We start from the raw sequence: 21,185 nt of genomic DNA on the forward strand, positions 1-21,185 counted from the left end.
GTAAGCTTTCGCTGTTGAAGATAGCCTTTTCCTGTTGGGTCTGTCCTTTCATAACCAGAAAGGTACTTCACCATAAGGCTATCTATTATTGTGCACGCTGCTGATTCTGCAAATGTTAAATACTGCTTTAAAAGTACTTGGATTTAATTGTATAGCTTAAAGTACAATTTAGCCATAATACTGTTATATTTAATTAATACTTCTTATACATCCAGTTAAAGTTTCCCTCAATCTTTTGGCCAGTAATCAATTTTTCTAATTTCCCAGGAAAAGGACATTGCTGATTATGTGTAAGATACCCAATTCTTTATACATATAGCTCTTACCTTATTGCCTTTTATTCCATCACAAAAGCACTGGTTTTTGCTGTTGCAGACACAGTTCTAAAAAAGAAAACACAATAGTTGCCACTCACATTCTCATTAAATATTTACGAACTAAACCAATTTTTCCTCATATCATATGGTTTGTTACCTTCCTTATAGGATGGCTTCATATATCACTAAACCATGTTTTGCGCAACCCTTCTTTAATATGTGTCTGGATTTGCACACCATTCGTAATCATTAAATTGATATACCATAGTACAGGAAGGAAAAATGGGTACAGGTAAAGTTCATTTACAGGTAAACATTAATTATGTTCTTTAAAGATTTGTGAAAGTGGGGTGCTAGATTGGTGAAGACAACTAACCAGTTGAGATTTAGGAAAGAAAGTATTAACAAAAATCAAACTGCCATCATGCCTTTGTTTCTTGCTGGCTGATAAAAGTGAAAAATGGATAAGGGAACATAGCTATAAAATATAAGTTTTTCTTGTTTCATTTTTTATGTCTATTTTCTCCACTTTTCCTCTTTTTTCTATTAAAGAAATAAAAAATGAAAAATTGCATCATATTAGAGTTACACATTTAGGACAACCCTGTATAGCAGCAAGGACACACATAAAACTTTAATGCTTTGCTGGAAACTAACTATCATTAAGATGTTGCAGCCCAGATAAGTCCCTCTCTGATGGTCTGCAGTTGAGCCTTGAATGGCTTAGAGTTTAACGCCTTCAACAACAGGTTATTAGAACATCTGATGGCCAATCTTTTGTTTGCTTGTTCATCTTGCTTAGCCATGATCATGGACTTCATCTTTACTTTGTTCTGCTAACCCAGGAGAGTTTTTGTTAAGCAACAGAAGAAAACAGGTAAAGATGAGCTGTTGCTTTCATGGAAACATCTACACCAGGGTATCAAACTCGCAACATCAGGTGACGTGTTGTGACATATCACAACTTTTTTTCCATTTCTGGCAATGGGGTGGGCACGATTTCAGCATGATACATCCGGCCCGCAGGCCAGCTGTTTGACACACCTGACACAGTTTTCTTAGCAGCAGCAGGTAATTGGTTTACCAACTGTATTTTTTCTAGAATTGTTTTTTATTACTCTCTAATGAAGTCTATAAGGGACGCGGTGGCTCAGTGGGTTAGGACGCTGAGCTTGTCGATCAGAAGGTTGGCAGTTTGGCGGGTCGAATCCCGAGTGCCGCGTAGCAGAGTGAGCGCCTGTTACTCGTCCCAGCTTCTGCCAACCTAGCAGTTCGAAAGCACATAAAAATGCAAGTATAAAAATAGGGACCACTGCGGTGGGAAGGTAACAGCGTTCCGTGCACCTTTGGCGTCTAGTCATGCCGGCCACATGACCACGGAGACGTCCTCGGACAAGCGCTGGCTCTTCGGCTTTGAAACGGAGATGAGCACCGGTCCCTAGAGTCGGAAACGACTAGCATGCATGTGCGGGGGAACCTTTACCTTTACCTTTACCTTAATGAAGTCTAAAATCCTGGTATTCCCTGGAAATCTCCCAGCCAGGCCTGCCCTTGCTTAGCTTTCAGATCGAGTCAGGCAGCTGCTATCCACTGAGACAAGCAGAATGCAACAGAATTCTTCAATTCTGGTGCTTTCCAGTTATATTAAACTAGGTTTAGCCAGCATGCTCCAACACATCAAAAGGGCAACAATCTAGAGAAGGCTGGCACCTTAGCAATATTGACAATACAGAAATAATTTATGCAAACAAAATGACTATAGTATTAGGAACATAGTCATTTGTTGAACTACTGAAGCTTCATGTTATTGGGCTAGCTAGGAGACATGTTTATAAACCTGCAAAATGTAATCAGTTGTCCAGTTCTCATCTTCAGTACTCTTTCTTTTCCCTCCCCACTTTTCATTTTAACAGACAACAGCAGATTGCTAACAACAGTTAGCCACCTAGTCAGACACAAACAGACAGGTCTGCTTTCCTGCCTTTCTGAAGATAGTTTGGACATGCTGAGAGAGAAATTGCAATTGCACATGACATACCGTAGTTTCCTAATACATTGATGATGAATTCCTCAAAAAGCATCTTGCATAGGGCTCACTCAACCTGCTTATTTAACTGATTTATTTTGAAAAAAATTTTGCAATGTTTTTGCCTAATATTGTCCAAGGTTGCTAACTAAAATAAAATGCAAGGAAAATATAAATCAGATAATTGAATCAGTAAAACAAAATTCAGTCTGTGAAACAAAATTCACATGCAGATTTAAGTGCTTTTCATTCTTTGGCAAAATAAATTTGTTCTTGGCTTAGTCTAATATTTAGAGCTTGAAAGATAAAGGGCAGGTGTGCTGAGCATGCTGACCCTGATTTCCTTGGAGGAAGAATGGGGGAGGGGAAAGATAATAATTAAAATTATATCCCTCATATATTGCAGTTGTAATGAACCTTTTCAATGGTCCTTGGCTGTTAAAGGAGGGATAGGTATCCTATGGCCTTCCAGATTTTACTGTATTATAACTCCCAGCATCATTCTCCATTTGTTATGCTTCTGGGACATCTGTGACCTGAAATTTTGCACCTCCCAGACGCCACAACTTGCCCATCCCTGTGAGTCTAAAGAATTTGTGTCTGTGAGAAACAAATATTTTCTAAAGTACTTTTCATACTTCTTTTGATAAATTTGCCTTGAAAGCCACTCAAGATAAGGTGTCACTTAACCCAATTGGCAGACAAAACAATCCTCTCAGCTAGGCATGTCTATACAAGTGTTTTTCAGGCAGGCTGACTAATTAAACTTATTTTCACAAATTAAAAATTATAAAATTGATGCATTTCTAAAAAGATCTAGACATGGCTCAAAAGTAGTAATTGCAAATCAGTAGCTAGAATCATTCCAATGCTTTGTATTGAGCAGAGTAATCAGAGCAAAGGCATAGAGCCCGAGACGGTTCTTTTTCCTTCAGCCTGTTTAATAAGAATAGAAATCTTCCATAATTTTCTTTAGCACTGATACTCTTTAAGGTCAAATGTTCTTTTTCAGCATTTTACTATAGGCATGTATCAATCTGAATTTATATAGGACTATGCAAAGCATTTGAAAGTGGTGCTTCACAAAGCCTATTAGTGGAAGCAAAGCAGCCCTACTGGAAATGATTTAAATGTTCTCTGAAAGTTTCAAAGGCTGCCTTGAACCATCAGCTCCTGGTTGTGCATACAAAGACAGTTCTGAAGCTACTAATATAAAAGTCCTAATAACATTACCTTGAGATTCCTAGGGAACAGGGTAGGAGCTAAACATCTAATAAGTGTTTGCTTATTACAAAAGTAAGTTTGTCTTCTGCAGTTTGGAGAATGTTTGTGTTCCAGCAGAAACTACAGCTATGCAGGGGTAGTCAATTGACTTTGCAGCCAGAGTCTTGGTTCTGAGCATACCCTCCATCTGGCTAAGTTGTAAAAGGTAGCAACCCCATCATGTTCATTTTTAGCAAGAGTAGGATTACAAATGAGGACAATTTCCCCTTATATTATCTATAATGGGGGGAAACATGCATTTCTTGTCTTTTTATTACCCAACAAAATTGGCTGAAAGGTTAAAACACATGGAGAAAGTGTGTCAATCCTGCAGGACTTCCAAGTCTTTAAAGTATGTGTGCCATCAAGTTCATTTTTTTACACCTGGCAAACTGCCTGGACTGGTCGCTGCAGTTTTCTTGGCAAGGTTTTTCAGAAGTAGATTGCCATTAATTGCTTCTGAGACTAAGAGACAGTAACTGGCTAAGATCATTCAGCTAGCTTCATGCCTAAGGTAGGACTAGAACTCAGTCACCCAGTTTCTAGGTTGGTGCCTTAAACACTACCATACTGGCTCTTTGTTCTTTAAAGTGCGCATAACGTTTTCTTTGCTTTTTATTAGAATAAAATTAGGTTTACAGGAAAACTAGATAACTATTAAGAGATGTGTGCAAAAATTAATAGATTTAGTGCAGGCATTATGTACCACCCTCTAATTTCCAATGTTTAATAGATTTAGTGCAGGGATTATCTACCACCCTCTAATTGCCAATGTTATAAAAAGGTCATAATGTTTTGCTTTGAGACAGAAGCAGTTAAATTTGGCATGAAAATGGACTCCATAGATGAAAGGAATTTGAGCCAGATTTTAGGTAGATACATCAGTGGATTTTTGTGCAATAGAAGGGGTGATATAAAGTCAAAATTATGGACAAAATGCTATTTTATTTTAATTCTATAGATAGGTGATGGGAACAATAAGAAGAATAAAAAATAATTCTTTACCACTCAAAGACCAAAAAATGTTAGTGTAATCACAAGGATCATTTTGAATTGTGGATGGATCAGTATTTTATATTCATCCAAGATGTTCAATCATGCACACACAGACACTTTTCATCTATGGCATATTGTAGTTGAGTCTTGTGAATTTGGAAACAGGGTGTTCACTGATTGGATTATTTCTCCTGTAATTAAGATCCACCATGGAACTTCTCAAGGACTTGTCATATTTAATATTTAATTGAGGTTGAAATCTTTGGCACATTTCAGAAGAAAATCCAGTGATATTAACAATATTCAAGTGGCAGATAATGAATATACTTTTAAATACTTTTTATTAAAGTATTAGGCCTTCAACTGTAGGAAAAGTAGAACATTTTATTATTATTATTATTATTATTATTATTATTATTATTATTATTATTAATAATAATAATAATAATAATAGATGATGTTGGAAGGTACCTTGGAGGTCATCTAGTCCAACCCCCTGCTCAGGCAGGAAACCCTATACCATTTCAGACAAATGGCTGTCCAGTCTCTTCTTAAAAACCTCCAGTGTTGGAGCATTCACAGCTTCTGGAGACAGGTTGTTCCACTGATTAATTGTTCTGTCTGAATTACCGGTAATTGTTTTGTCTGAACTATGTTGAGAAGTTTATTTATTTTATCACTTTAGCTTTTAAAAATATTATTTTAAGGGATTTTGAAATAAGGATAGGCAAGAGTCACCACTGTGCTTTGTATGAGTTAAACATTTCCACAAATGGTCTCTTTTTGCTTTGGGCTCAGGATTTGTGCTGCAGTGGCTTACGGCTTACTAAAGTCTTCAGTAAATATAATCTAACAAAAAATGAGAAGAAGCTACTGAATTTTTTACAGTTCAACTTTCATTTTACATGTGGTTTGATTTTTTTCCTCATCTCCTTGTTTCAAAGGTAAACTTCATGAACCAGTTTTGGCAGCTAGAAATACACATATTCTGTAATCAGATCACTTTGAACTACATACCTGCCAAAAACCTGTAGTTCCCAGGTTTTTTCCTTAATCAGCAGGATATCTTGGACTATTTGAATAATGTAGATTCTCAGTTTCAAGGAACTGTCTTAATACTTTCTGTATCCTCATGAATAAAAGATTCAGTAAGGCATAATCATGATCTTATAACTCATTAATATACAGATTGTTGGGGGCAATAAGCTGACTTTGTAATAATGCTGCTGGGGGGGCGGCGGCGAAAGCCCTAATAAGCAGGCATATACAAAGAATGAAGGCTATTGCTAAGCACATTGGTTTGTGCTTAAATTGTAAGCCGCCCTGAGTCTTCGGAGAAGGGCGGGATATAAATGGGATTAAAATAAAAATAAAAAATAAATTTAAAAACTGGATGGGTGGAGGGGGGATAATAAAGCAGGAATTACGTGGCTCTTTACTTTGATAGTATATTTTGTTGAAAACATAGATAACTTGGGATATACATTTAGTCATCAGTTAAATCCATGTACATCTGCATATGAATGGAGCAATAATTTTGAAAGATTTTAATAAGACACTGCTCCAAAAACAGTTGTTGCACACATCAATTCATTCAGTTTTTTAATAGTTACATTAGCCTTCTTTCTATTTAGCATTACAATATTATCTAGACTGCAAAATCTAGTTATTGGCTACATGGTCAGCAAAGACTTTGAATCCTCTGTATCTCTTTGTAAGCATTTAGTAGGCTTCTAAATTTTTTGAAGCATAGATACAGTCTTAAACAATGTTGTCTTCTATAGTCAGTAAAATGATATCCAAATAAGGCTTCAATCCAGAAACCAATTCAACTGCTTCAAAGAAATGTACTTTCAAAGAAGATTTTGCCATGGATAACTCCAGTTTTTTTTTTTTGAAAAAAAAAACAACTTTTGCATGAAATTACATTCCACTGAAATCAGTACATAATGGTATTTTAACCGCAGGTTCCAGTGTGCTTCAAGACTCAATAGCCCACAAGATGGAACAAAAGAGCCTTCAGACAATACAATGAATAATAGCAATATATTTAAAGAATCAGCTCTGCAGATCATTGGATGAGGATATAAACATTTCCAATTAAAGTGTCACCTGAACCATAGTATGAAAATTTGTAGTGTTGAATACCAGAATTAGCAGATTTCAAGGCCTGATCACCACCTTTAAAGTCCCATGTGTCTTGGAGCTTGATTATCTGCAAAACTGCTTATTCCAAGCAGAATCTGCTACCCAAGAACTACCTGCCTCCTCTTGATGTCTGACAGGAGGATACCCAGAGGTGATCATTTTTGACAACAGCTCCCCTATAGCTGAACACACTACTCTGGTTATAAGATCATATCCTCATTTCTGACATTTAGAAAACAAACTTGTTCAGCTTATTCCTGTCCAAAATCACTATGTACTGTTTGTAAGAAGCATTTCAATGCCATGATTTAATGGCATTGAAATTATGTAATTATGTAATTTATTTGATTACATTAGCATTAGCAGTGTCATCAGGAAATGAAACAAAGACACAAAATTTGCTTTATCGAAAGAGAGAGAAATTCTAAATTAATGACATTAACAGAAATGTTAGAGTCAACTAGACAACCTGTGTCCTGTGGAGTCATCCTTGGAGACAAAGATAGTACAGTCTGATGTGACCAGATTGAACATTACACTTACTGAATTGTTTTGAGCAGGATTGACTTCTGATTTTTTTTATTGCTTCCCCATTAATTTTGCTTGTGAGAAGCTTGTAGGGAGCATTGGAAAGCACAATCATGTGACTATGGGGATGCTGCATATAAAACTGGTCTGAACTTCATGGAAATTTCAATTCCAGTCTGGTTTAATGAGTCCAGATTTTTAATGCATTCTTTAAGTTAGTGGATTTGAAAAGTTGTGTTAAAAAATTAGTATGCTATAGTATTTGGAGTAATTGGAGGCTTACAAACAAATACTTTCCTTTATCAGATAATTAGCAAATAGATAAACACAAGAGATTTGGTAATATATAGATAAAGTTCTGTGAAAATATCTATTAATAAATGTTCAATTTCTTTTTGTTCCTGGTTTGTGGATGAATATGAAAAATGGACAGAGGATACTATCTATTTAATACTCTTGCTTAATTTCCCCAATCTAATTGTTATTAATGTGTATTTCAAAAGCCCATTATCTCTTTTTTTTCAAGAATGGAAAGGCACCAGCTGGTGCTAGAAAAGGTCAGAACATAAAATTAACAAATGAGACTGTTTGTATGAGTTGATCAAACTATAAAATATAATTAGCGGGCAGGCGTCTACTGACTGGGGCGTGTTGTCTAACCATATCAGTTAATTTCATAATGGCCTGTATTACTACCAGAGCATCCTTAGGGCCAAAGTGACAGCCATGATGGTGAAATCAAAATTCCATCTATTTTGTGTGACATGGATACCCAATTACTACTTCATTCCAAATTCAGATTCTAGTGTAGAGAAAGACCCAAAAGTACAGGGGGAGAATAGATAAAAATCTCTAGCTTATTGCTAAGCCTGCATTATCAAATGTGTGTGTTTGGGAAAAAGGAGAAGAACAAAAAGTAGAAACAACAGGTACTGCATAAAATGGAGGATGCCTACTCAACTTTGCCGCATAGAATAGACTATAAAGAAATGATGTATAGAAAAGCTATATATCTAGAACAGACATGTCAAACACAAGGCCCGGGGGCCAGATTCGGCCCGCGAAGTGGTTTCATGTGGCCCGCGAAGCCATCCTGGAAACAGTGAGGGAACGGCCCCCACTGCCTTGGCCCTGGCCCAGAGACCCTCCTTCTGCCAGAGACCCTCAGATCTGTCCCACTCCTGCCCAGGCCCCCATAGGCACCCTTGATGCGAACGATGTAGAGTTGGCCACGCCCACCAAGTAGGCCATACACACTCTAGCCACACCCACCCAGTAGGCCACGCCCACCCTGGCCATACCCACCCGGCCCCCTGAGGGCAACCGCAATGCTGATGCGGCCCTCAATGAAATTGAGTTTGACACCCCTGATCTAGAATATCTTAAACTTTCAAATGTTTAGATCTATTTTTACCTACAGTACATTATAAGAATGGAAAGTAATGGATTTCTCTTGTGCAATTTACAAGCACATAATTGGGAAACAGTAATATAAGGAGCACAATTTCAAATGTTCTGAAAACAAGCCTGATATTCAATCATTATCTTTTCAGATAATGCAGAATCATTTACAGTATTTCAAGAAGCTGAATATTGTTTGCAAGAAGAGTAATAGAAACCTTTTTGTAACTGTTCAATTTTCATGCCAGGTGAATTTAATCTTAAACCCAGGAACCTCAGATTTCCCTTGTGGGGATTATCAGTCCCTTAAAAAGAAGCTATGGACAATACTGGCCCTAAAGTATAAATGGTGGATATAGTTATTCTCCAAAAATGACTGGTGTAATTTTCTCCCATATTATAAGGGTTCTAAAGAATAAGGTGTGATAAGCCTTTACACAAGCTCACACTACTTAAAAGAGAAGAAAGAACCACTTCTAGAAAACTTTAAAAGAAAGAAGGAAAAAGGAGAGGGCAGAAGAGGAGGCAGCTAGCCAGAGTCACCCATCTGCACAATGTCATAATGTCACATATTATTTAGATATCTGACAACAAAAGAATAATCTCTCCACTGCATGCCTCCTAGTTGCAAGTTGGTTACTGTACATCACATTCTAATTAGCTCCATAGAACAAGAACGCAAAGCCTACACTGACAGACAGACAGACACACAGAGAGAGGGGTGGGAGAGGGAGAGGGAGGGAGAAAGAAAAAGAGAAAGAGAAATATGTGTAGGCTTATAGTCCATAATTTATGAACGTGTGTAATTCTTTACCAAAAAAGTAAAGACACTTAGACACTTTAAGGGGAGAGTAACACATAGAAGATGGCATTGCCAATAAGAAAAGACTGCTACTATATATTTCTTGCAGATGAGCAGAACAATCATTTAATGCAGGAAATAGTATAATCCTACAAACACTTTGCAATTCCATAATATCACTTATAATTACTACATTTGGGGGGCTCACTATTGAATAGATGTGTTTGGGTATTGCCTAGGAACAGGCTACTGTTGAAAACAGGATGTTGGAGGCTATGATAAGGCCCTGAAGATACTTTTCTCTTCATACTTTCTTTCATGCATTACCACTAAATTCTAAGGTTGTAAATACTGTCATGATAAATTTCAGGACAAATAGCCTTATTTCTATGACAAATAACATCTGCTGCTTCCTTGGGGCTGTAGTGCCCGTGAACATTGGCTGAATATGTTAGATAAATGAAAGCTGAAGACCATTTTGAGTAAAAAGTTTGACTAGGCAGCAAATAATCTAAAATATTTAAACATCCGTGTTCAGGATGCAACAGCTGCCAAACTCCCTCAGTTTGGGAGGATGTTATTGCTTAGAGAAGAGAAACTGTGCTAAGATAATTGGTAAAAATGCAAATCATAGTTGTAAAATTCAAAACTGTTAGGGACCACCTATATTCCAGCATGGGAATGCTTTTGGTTTGGTTTGTTTATCAGATAATTATGTGGACTTGTTACTCAACTGAAACAACATCACTGAAATTGAGATATTTAGAGATATGTGATTTCAGAACAATTTGCTATGAAAAATTGTACTTCACCAAACTTACATGATATTCTGTAGAGCAATTTGAGATTGGATCCACATATTATTCTAAATCACGATATCTTGTCTTATTTTAATTTAGTATACTTGCAAGAACTTTGCTAATTGTGCTTTGGTTGATAAAATATAGCTAAAATAAGCCTTGGCAATGTGATGGATGAATACACATTTTGGTACAGTGGTAAAGGTGCTGGCCTAGAAACCAGGAGAGTATGAGTTCTAGACTTCCCTTAGGTATGAAAATTAGCTGAGTGAGTTTGATATAGTCACTTTTCTCAACCCAATCCATCTCATAAGGTTGGGAAAAATAAGAGACAAAAATATTAGTCTGTCTGCTACCTTGAGATATCTAGATAAATGGAAAAGAGAGTGAGTGAGTGAAAGAGAGAGAGAAAGAGAGAAGAGAGAGAGAGAGAGAGAGAGAGAGAGAGAGAGAGAGAGAGAGAGAGAGAGAGAGAGAGAGAGAGAAGGAGAATAATAATAATAATATGATCTCAAGAAAAATGACCTTTGTCATCCAAGTACTTATTACCTCTGGGAAAAGATAAAGTTACAGATCATGTAATTATCTTTCTATAAAATAATTGATCTCTTCTTTTATTAAATATTTTTTCCTAAAAGGCTTTTTTTCCCCTATAAAATTTGTTCATCAATTCTAAAGAGTCACCAAACATATTCACATGTGTCTTTGGATGTTTTTAATCTCTTTATCACTGGTAGTCACAGAACAACTCTTCTAGAACTCTGTATTCTGTTCTGTCCAGAGAAGGTTGTGCAAATGAGAGTATCAGGGATCATTGTTCTGTCTATAATTTTTTTGTGGCAAATAGGTAATACTTTCCAAGAGGAAGAAAATAAAAATGATGCTTTGGGCTTCTCGTCTGGCTTTTTGAAAACTATCTACTATATTGTAGGTTGCCCTTCGGTTTTTCCCAGGTTTGCCTGCACAATGCGATTCATATGACAGCAAAAGACAGGTGCGCCAAAGCAAGACACCTCCAGAAAAGACAGTTCTTATTGAAGGAAGCAGGTCACATATTATCAAAAGGCAAAAAAGGAAACGGCAACTGACCTGAGAGGATAAGAATTTTAGGAAGTCATCAATGCAGAAAGCAAGAAAGTCTCTCTCGACCTCGTGTGATCTCCTCAAAAGAAGTCTTTCCTGCCTCTGAGACTCTGGGACAAAAGGTTTTTCAGGCAAAGCCAGGAACTGCCATCTCTTTCTTTTCTCCCTCCTTTCAGGTAAAATGTTTCAAACTCACGGTTAATAGTGTCTAATGAGTTGTACCCGCTGTTATCTCATGGAAAAGCAGGGTAGAAACGCTCCAAATAAGCGGGGTGGGGGTCGGCAAAGCCGCTCTGACATTTCTTTTAGCTAAAGCCACTGGAGTCCTGCTGAAAGAAGCAGTGTCCAGGCGGGGATGGCGGTGGGGGCGGGGGCTGCGGGGTGGGCTATGGGGTACCCCAGCGTTTCCCAACCTTAGGAACTTGAAGATGCGTGGACTTCAACTCCCAGAATTCCCCAGCCAGCTATGCTGGCTGGGGAATTCTGGGAGTTGAAGTCCACGCATCTTCAAGTTCCTAAGGTTGGGAAACGCTGGGCTACCCTCCCTCGGGTTACTCCACAGGCAGAAAGCCGCCTTAGCCCCGTCAGCATCGGACTACACTCACCTTCGCGGCAACAGCAGTAGGAAAGCCGTCCTGCTCCCGGCCACCCAAAGCCAGCATGCAAAGGAAGGCCAGCCCCAAGGGCCAAGTTTGGCGGCGCACGAGCCTCTTCATGTCTCGCGGCGCGCCTGCCTGCCCTTCCTCTCCAGTGTCACAGGTCTGCGGTCCCCAACTTCGCCTCTGTCCGGATGTCACTCACCCAGCCGCCACACACACACACACACACACACACCCGGCACATCCACGGACCGTCCAGGGAAAGCTCCACCTCTCCCCGGGGTGGCGGGAGGAGGGCAGACAAGCGTGGAAACGGCAGAACTTTGCCCTAGAGGAGGAAACACGGACGGAGGAGCAGCCGGGCGGGAGCCGAGGGCAGGAGCTTCAGCGGCTGGTCTGTCTCCTAGAAGTCAGGTACGCCTGTCGGAGGAGCGTGGCGGGGAAAGGAAGGTGGGGTGGGGTGGGTGGGCGGGAGAGAAAAGTTTCCCTCCCGAGCCAAGTATCCGATGGGTGGGGGCCCCAAACTCTCAGAATACAATGCGGTGCAGGGGTCAACGCTCCACCACATCTGGATTGCCTGCTCGGAAAGGCTGCGCTCTGAGGAAGGGAGCGCGGGGTCTTTGCCTGCCGCTGCTAGGTTGAAGGGCTGTATCCCACCTGCCTTCCAGTTGGCAGAAAAGTCTGCAGGATGACATTTGCTCTTCCGTGGGGAATCCCTCTCCTGCCTCTCTAAGGCCTCTCTTCTCAATTACTCCGGGGTCGTTTGGCTCTTCCTTCAAGGTAATGAGTGACAAAGCCTAACAAACGATTCACCTCCTGATGTTTGCCCTTGGAATAGGTTGGAATACAAGCGGAAATGCTTCTTTTCATGCTGGTGCAGCTAAGGGCAACTTAAGATGAGTCGGTATCTCATTGCATGATATGGCAACAATGCTATAGGGACTTGGCAGGGCAGGGCTGGGCATACTTGGGGAAAATCTTTCTACTAGATACAAATTGAAATAGTGGCCAGATATCCTGAGAGAAGAGGGTGGTGCTCCGTAACTTTAACCTGTTTGGATCAAACCTGAAATATCTTGAGATTTATTCCCTCTGGCTTGGGATGGGTAGCACAGCCCAAAGCTGCTAGCTAACCATTTAAACATGTGCCCTTCTTGCTGAACCCTGCGTATGCCTGGGAGGACAGCTACTAAGCTTGTTGGTGTGTGATTTGCCATCATTTTTCAACCATCTGGGTCAGGGGCAACTCTGAGAATCAAAAAAGGGGACTTTTAGGCTTTATTTTGGCCATTTCTTTATACCAGGCCGTAGTACATCCCCAATTGGATTTTTGTTGTTATATCAATTAGAAGGTTCTGAATCTCTTTGCTACTGTTCAGTTTTTTGTAGTCCAGGTACTTTTGGTTTGGAATAAAGAAACTGTTGTTTAGCTGTATCTTCAGGGGAAATTCCTGGGAACTTTGGATTTCAGAATTTTAGTTAATAGGAGGACTATGCAAATTTTAAAAATCAGCAGGAATCATTAGGAAACAGTGCTTTAGGTTTAACATGAGTTTAGTTCTTCACTGCTATTTCTTCAAACGGCTTGTCTTTTTCCCCCCAGATTTTTGAAAAAAAATAAAAAAGACAGTGTGACTCTTGAAATAGCTGCAGCTTGTTGTGATAGCCAGAGAAGGAGCAGGGATGTGCTGTGGTTGCACAATTCTGAAATACTCCTTCCAAATTATTTTAAAAGAATGCACAGCCCTGCTTAACAGTTTGTCTGCTTAACAAACAGATAAGTACAGTATCAAAGCCCTGAATTAGATAAGCTAACAATCTCATTAAATATAAGGGTTACCTTGTCTGGAATGCAAAAATCTGGATGACCACTAGATGAGGGCAAAAATTAGACTTTTCTGTTTCTTTCTTTCTCCTTCCTTTTTGTGAAAGTCCAGATTTTTGCACTTTAAGTCTGATCATGTGTAAAATTGCTATTTCATGGCAATTTAAAAAAATCACATTAGGGCTCACATCCAAAGCTCTGAGGACAGGATTTGTTACAGAAATATTTGGACATTATTTTTTTTCCACCCATTAAGGCAAATTGGTTTTACTATAGACAGGATAGAAATGGCAGTTTATTTAATATATGTGGTGTACATAATTTATGTTGATACATGTAAAATAAAAGGTTTTGGCCTTGAGTTACCCTGTTATTTCCTCATAGCAGATTGATTTATAACAACAGGTGCAGTAAGATGATTCTGTTACCTTGTCTGTGAGACTTTCTACATTAACTGATCCAAGAAAAGATGGTGTTACTTCCGGAAAACCAGCCTTGAAAATGAATTTGGAATGTTACTTCCATGTTCCTTCCAACATTGTCCTTTATAAGGTTTTCAGGATTTCCCTTTCACCACCCCTCATTTTTTATTTATTATTAAGACTATAAAATAGTATTGACTGAGAAGGTATTTTTAATACTCAAAGATTGTCAAGGTAGCATAGAAGCTTAACCACACTGAAACTGAATAGGCTTAAAATGGATTTTTCAGGTATTATGTGACACACTGAACGGAATCAGAGTTAAGCATTATAGATGCTGTCTATGCTTCATCAAGGTGCCCTTTCTGGAAAAAAGCAAATAATATTATCAAGACACATTCAGTTTGTTTGGCAGACTTTGATATGGTTTAGATACTGTGTGAAACCATGGCTCAGTTACCTGAGATATTCTCACATTACCTGTGAGAAAATGAGTACTCATACTTTGCATAATGGCTAAACCAGGCTAACATGCTAAGTTACAGGTGATAAAAGCATGTTATGGTTTAATTCAATGTATGATATGAATGAAGACATGTCCTTATGCTAACTTGTTAAAGGTAATCATTTGGAATCATCCTAGAATCATTTTTGAATCTCGGCTATTCAGACTCTAAACAAAAATAAGACAATCTTTTTTTGGCCTTATTCTAAACCTTTTTTGCAACTATTTCTCCATGCTTGTTATGTTACCCTCAAATATCTCTTTGGAAAAGAATTGTGATATGAAAGGAATTTATTATTCAAAGGGAAATCAAAACTCTTACTAGGTGTGCCAGAGTTAGTATTCAGCTATTTTTTAAGGTAACTATGTAATTAGAAAACAATGCCAAAACAAATTAGCTTTACATTTGCCTCAATATTTCTACTTGAATTAAAATGGTTTTCTAAGGACTGGGGTTCTAGAAAGAGATCTTCCAAGCACTTATAAGAATTCTCTTGGTTCTTTTTTAAAAAATAAAAATAAAGAGACATCTTGGGCCCCAAAAAGTTCTTAGTCATTTTCAAAATAAACATTTAGGTACTAAATTACTCATTCTCATAAATAAAGTTATTTGAATTGCACTGCTCTGGAATAGACAACTGAATGAGGCCTAGGGTCAGATTCTTTGAGGGTTTCTTCAATAGAGCATAGCTAAAACCCAAGCAGAATAACTGAAATAAAGACACATTTGCAGAGGCCTGTAAATAATTCTGCCATGGATAATAGGAGCATTTCCAGCTGTCTGAAGTGTCTAATATTTACAATGATTTTTTGGCATGCATGTTTAAAAATAACTTGAGAATTATTGTGTATGTGGTTATGTTTTTTGCTTTTGAAAACCAAGTTACATGAGGGAATCTTGGTGTGAGTGTGTGTGTGTGTGTGTGTGTGTGTGTGTGTAAATGAAAGCAATTATTTACAGACTTTTGTTCTGTGACACTAGAAAAGTAAGTCAATGGATATTTACATTTACATATTTCACTCCAGAAGAGTGCTAATATTTCCAAAATATCTCAACTTAAATGTAAAGTTAAAAATATTTGTGCATAAAATTAAGGCTTGTCATATTTTCTTTCCTAGCAGATCACAAAGCCAAGAAGAATGTTGAATGTGGTTTTCATACCTGCAGTGGAATCAAGTCCTTGTTATTAAAAATTAAAATATTGAAGGCCTGGATTCAAATATATTAATATAAATTACATCCATAATGAATTGCTTATATTGGATTAAATTTATTACAGGTGCATGGTAAGTTTTTTCTTCTAGTTAAAGTAATAACTTTCAAATTGGAAAGCAGAAGCAGACTTAGTGTGCTGGTTTTTAATCTTATTGGTGCTACCTGAAATGTACTGTCTCTGGTATTTACCCATATATTTGCTAAATACTGGCAAAATTCAAATATATGCACAAATATACACATTAATTTTGTTAGTTAAAGAAACGGAATTCTCTAATTTACCCATCTTTCCACTGAAGCTATAGCTCTTTCTATTCCTTAATTTCCTATATCCTTGTAAGTGAGAAAGGTTATCCATAAAAATTTTAAAGTGCCATGAACAGTGTGTTTGTGTTGAATGGTATGGTACAATGCAAAGTTAGGAAATCTGGTGCTCTCTAGAAGTGCTGGAGTTCATTTCCCATAATCTGTGGCCATTTGTATCCATCACTTGGTAGCGAAAAGCCCTAGAAAAATGAAGAAAAGTAAAGTAAAGATAACACAGACCGAAGGCTTTGCAGCATGCACAAAGAGAGGCATCCCTGTTTCAAGGAGAAGCATGAGGTGGGAAATTTCTATTCCATGACCAGAATGCTTGGTTTTCTTTTTCAGAGCCAAGTCTATAGTAACTGTAATTCAGTTAGTTATAGGAATTACCTGACAAAATAGTAAATAAGAGAAATAAAAAATTATATGATATTCCATTTTCTGCTCGCAAAACAGGATGGCAATTTTTTTTAAAAGACACTAGCCCCTTGTTTTCTTTTAGCTTCAACAGTCATGTAGGCTGGGTTCACTAACCTTAGTGAAACACTAACCGGCTAGCCATGATTTAAACTAGGACAATGTACAAAACGGTTCTGTATGGACAATGTGTTACAGAAATGTCAAACTGGGTCAACAATGGGATAAAATAATGTACACAGTAAAGGGGAGCTCTCAATAACAGTGTGCCTATAAACTCCTTCATTATATAAAGCATGTGAAATAATCTATGGATTAGGGCAAAGATTGTCATTATGGCTACTGCACTGCATGATAATTATCTCACACTTGGACTTTATTAAAGGAAGGTAGTACAGGTAGTCTTCTACTTACAATCATTTGTTTAGTGACTGTTCAAAGTTATATTAGTGTTGGAAAAAGTGACCTATGACCATTGCAGCATCCCTATGGTCATGGGACGAAAATTTGGATGCTTGGCAACTGGCTGATATTTATGACCGTTGCAGTGTCCCAAGGTCATCTGATCACCTTTTGCAAACTTCTGACAAGCAAAGTCAATGGAGAAGCCAGATTCACCCAACAACTGTGTTACTAACTTAACAACTGCAGTGATTCACTTAACTGTGGCAACAAAGGTTGTAAAATGGGGTAATAGCAATAGCGCTTAGACTTATATACTGCTTCATAGTGCTTTACAGCCCTCTCTAAGTGGTTTACAGAGACAGCACATTGTCCCCAACAATCTGGGTCCTCACTTTACCGACTAAGAAGGATAGAAGGCTGAGTAACCTTGAGACAGTCAAGATCAAACTCCAGATTGTGGGCAGAGTTAGCCCACAATACTGCATTTTAACTACTGTGCCATAATGGCAAAATTCACTTAGCAACTAACTTGCTTAGCATCAGATATTTTGGGCTCAGTTGTGGTCATAAATTGAAGACTACCTGTATTAACTGTGCAAATATGTGACTGTGTTCACAAAGTACTATGAAGAATTAATACATAGATACAAAATCCACAATTTTCTAGTCTTCCCACTTTATACTTTTAGAGGAAGGTGGTATGTTTGCCCAATATTCTACCCCATACTTAATGATTTTTTAAAAATTTTCTCAATTTTTAAGACCCACATGATATAAAGTAATCACCATGGTTGAGTATGTTTAACAAAAAGAATCACTCTTTAATCATCATATCTTAAACTATGTATAATGCAAACTGAGCCACTGGGTTAGAAAAATAAAGAAAAAAAATCCTAACCATTTTTTAAATTTTTTAAAATCCTTGCAATAAGATTTTCTTATATTATCTCAATTGGAGATTGATTATCATAATTTAACCTGTATCTTCCTATGAATTAGGTGGCTAATAATTGTTGCTTCAGTCCAGCCATCTTATGGGGTAAGTGATACTAATAAAAAAAATTTCTTCTTTTATTCACATGCATGTTACAAAATTATTTTTGAATCAATAAAATCTTTGAGATGCTGTATGAGTTATTTATGAAAAATGAATAATAACTTTAAGCAATAAATAATTTGGCATATCATCAATGTTATGATGCCCTGACCTATTGGGAAACATAAAGTTGCTTGGACAGATTCCTTAGTATAATTAATCAAATTAGCTAGCAAATTTACATTTACTTGTACTGAATATGGTGGGATTTTTAAGTAGTAACATTTGCTGTAAAGCTCAATATTAATGTTTGTCTTGAATATAATTAAAGTGAGAATGACTTCAATATCATGTTAGCAGATAATATCTGATGTTCTGCATAATTAAACTTCTGGACAGATATAGCATTGAAGCTGAAGCTGAAGCATACGGAAGTTAGGATTAAAAAAAAACTCTCATAGGCATTTTGTCTGAATCTGAAATTAATCTTACAAAGCAGGCTAATAATCTTCCTAGGCAATGCTCCTATTATTGTTGTGGACAAACTATTCATCATCTTGTTTTTATAAAACATATACTAATTACACAGTTTGGATGGTTTCAGGCTTAAAATATCTCCAACTTGAAAACCTAAGAACTTCTATACCTTATACTCTTCCCAAAATTGATGCAAGTAATAAGGTAGCAAATAATAATTTTAAGCAAACTTTCTCTCTTCAGGAAGTCCTTCCCTACTTATTCATCAGTATAAGAAATCCTGTCTAATTGCCACAAAATCCCATCACATTTGAGAAACTTCTCACCCAAATTTTATCTCTTGGTGACATCTTAAGAGAAATTAGAGTAGAACGTAGGCCAAACATTTCCTGAAGAGAAAGCTCAAAAATGTAATTAATTTATTATTACACACCTTCCACTAAGGAACCCAAGGTCAGCTTGCAAAGAATTTGATGGTTCCACAAAACACTGGCAGTTTTCTTTGGGAGAAGCTGTAAAACTGTTAAATGAAAAATAGTCAAAATTTTTGTGTTTAATCTATGTTTTGACTACTCTAACATTTTAATCTTCAGTGGAAGGTTAAACTGAAAAATAATTTTCCTAGAATGATAATAAAACATGTCTTAGTTAGAGGGGGAGGGGGGGAAACCCAGAAACCTTTTAACACTGCCACAGAAACATGCATCTAAAAAGCCAAAAACGCAAGGGATAGATTGATATTTCCCTTGGAATTTTGCCTCAAGATAAAATGACCCAGAAGCTCAGTCCTTTTTTTTTTTTTTGCATAACTATGTATGCGTAAGAACATATATAGACTAAAGATCACGAAAACAAAATGTTTTGGAAATATTTTTGATAAGGAAAAATGGTCAATTCATTTGATGAGAAAACTATGAAGAGAATTTTAAGGGCTCCATCATTACTCACTTTAGGAAAGTCCCTCAAGCCCTGGTAATTCAAGAATGCAAGATGCATTATATCACCAATAAATGCACATATTTTTTGTAGATTAATTCACACATTTTATGAATTTTATATTTATTGTACATGTTCCTGCTATTGTCATTATTGATGGCAAACTATTTTGTCACTTAGGCAGCTGATACTGTGATTCCAACATGTTATATGATAATATTCCATTTTATCTCCTTGAAATTTTTATGGTTGCCTAAAAAGTCTTTTAAAAGATCATCTCTTCCCCAACGACATATAAGAATCAACTAATGTGCATACAAGTGCCAAGTAGCAAGTTTCTATATTATATTTCTTCAATGCTTTAAAGGCACAAGATTCCTTTCAGAAATACTTTGGCAGCCCTGTTCTAAATTTGGTATATTCATTTTTGTTTCAAATAAGAAAAAAACCACTAACATCTTTCCAAAATGTCTCTCTTCCTATAAAACACTGAAGTAAACTTTGACTCAGAAAATTTCAAAGCTCAAAATAATATTTTGATACTTATTTTGTTTGCTTTTGGCTGGGGAATTGTGTTACCCAGTTTCCCAGCACTTCAAGGACAATTCCCAGAATCTTGATTGGTGTCTTTTATAGGTCTCAGCCTTATCCTCTTTTACTTAAAATTATGCAATTTCTTGAATTTCATGTTCTTCAGTGATTGGTTTCTATCTTTTTTGCCTCATCTAGGAGCAAATTGTTTTGTGTGTGCTTCTGTTTTGACTTAACTTTTAAAAAACTCGATTACCATCCTTAGCTAATTTCCTGATTTTGGTTTTTTTTCCTTTTCCTTTTTAATAAAAAATCTGTAATAGCCCTTCATGACTTTAGCTATCTAAAGGTAGTCTTACTGGGATTAATTTTAGATGCTTTTTTTGTATATATGTGTATGAGTGTGTGTGGGCAGATACATACATACATCTGTATGGTCAGTATAGAAATGTGAAAAATAAAATAATGTACACACATATATAGGGTTGCAGATTTTACAACCTTTTAACGTTCTTTCTTATCAGGCAGTATCTTACCCATTATTTCTTTTATATTTAGTTTTTGAACAAGTTTTTAATAGCCTTATTGATGATTAAGCTTTTCTAAGCTTCCAAACACATTTATATGAAGTTGGTCAGCAGATCTGAAATGGGATAACAATAATAACAGCAATATCTTCTATTTCTTCTTAGGGTTCATATATTGGACATTGTGGTGGAGAAGATTGTTCCATTTGTCGATGCTTTCCTGAAAAAGGCTCAAGAGTAAATTTTAAATTTCCTTTGTTTTGTCCTGTTTTTCCTCTTAACATCTATTGAAACTAAATCATGATAATTGTGAATAAAATATAAAAGAAAGATACACTCAGAACTGTTAATCTAAGAATATTCACTAAAGCAGAATTGTTTCAGAATGTATCTAAAAATGAAAGAATGAAATTGTCTAAAAGTTGGAGGCCAGATTCTAAAATATTCACTTCTATGTATTTCTGCAAAAAACTGTACTTCATTTTTTTCATGTTAAAATCTGATAGGTGATTTAAATGTCTCATAGTTAATATTCAGGCTTCTTGACCTTCATACAAGCACAAATCCAGTTTCTGAATTCTCTGAAATTAAGTTGTTTGGAGTTTTAAAATTTAAATTA

The 21,185-nt window shown here is 36.8% G+C and overlaps 2 protein-coding genes across 2 annotated transcripts in view; one reads left to right on the forward strand and one right to left on the reverse strand.

Annotated features, from left to right (window-relative positions):
* The window catches only part of COL4A3 (collagen type IV alpha 3 chain), a gene marked incomplete at both ends in the record, with an annotated part of 74,670 nt that extends 59,949 nt beyond the window's left edge, over positions 1-14,721 (reverse strand). The window contains 3 exons of the mRNA XM_083364943.1: positions 327-383; positions 11,970-12,125; positions 14,671-14,721. Coding sequence (XP_083221069.1) covers positions 327-383; positions 11,970-12,125; positions 14,671-14,721 — 264 coding nt within the window. The remainder of the gene's footprint in view (positions 1-326; positions 384-11,969; positions 12,126-14,670) is intronic.
* A 1,240-nt stretch (positions 14,722-15,961) lies between these two features.
* The window catches only part of COL4A4 (collagen type IV alpha 4 chain), a gene marked incomplete at its 5' end in the record, with an annotated part of 74,819 nt that continues 69,595 nt past the window's right edge, over positions 15,962-21,185 (forward strand). Inside the window, 3 exons of the mRNA XM_083364944.1 lie at positions 15,962-16,002; positions 18,059-18,098; positions 20,732-20,803. Coding sequence (XP_083221070.1) covers positions 15,962-16,002; positions 18,059-18,098; positions 20,732-20,803 — 153 coding nt within the window. The remainder of the gene's footprint in view (positions 16,003-18,058; positions 18,099-20,731; positions 20,804-21,185) is intronic.

This window comes from Vipera ursinii (assembly GCF_947247035.1).
Source record: "Vipera ursinii genome assembly, chromosome: 5".
NCBI classification, from domain to species: Eukaryota; Metazoa; Chordata; class Lepidosauria; order Squamata; family Viperidae; genus Vipera; species Vipera ursinii.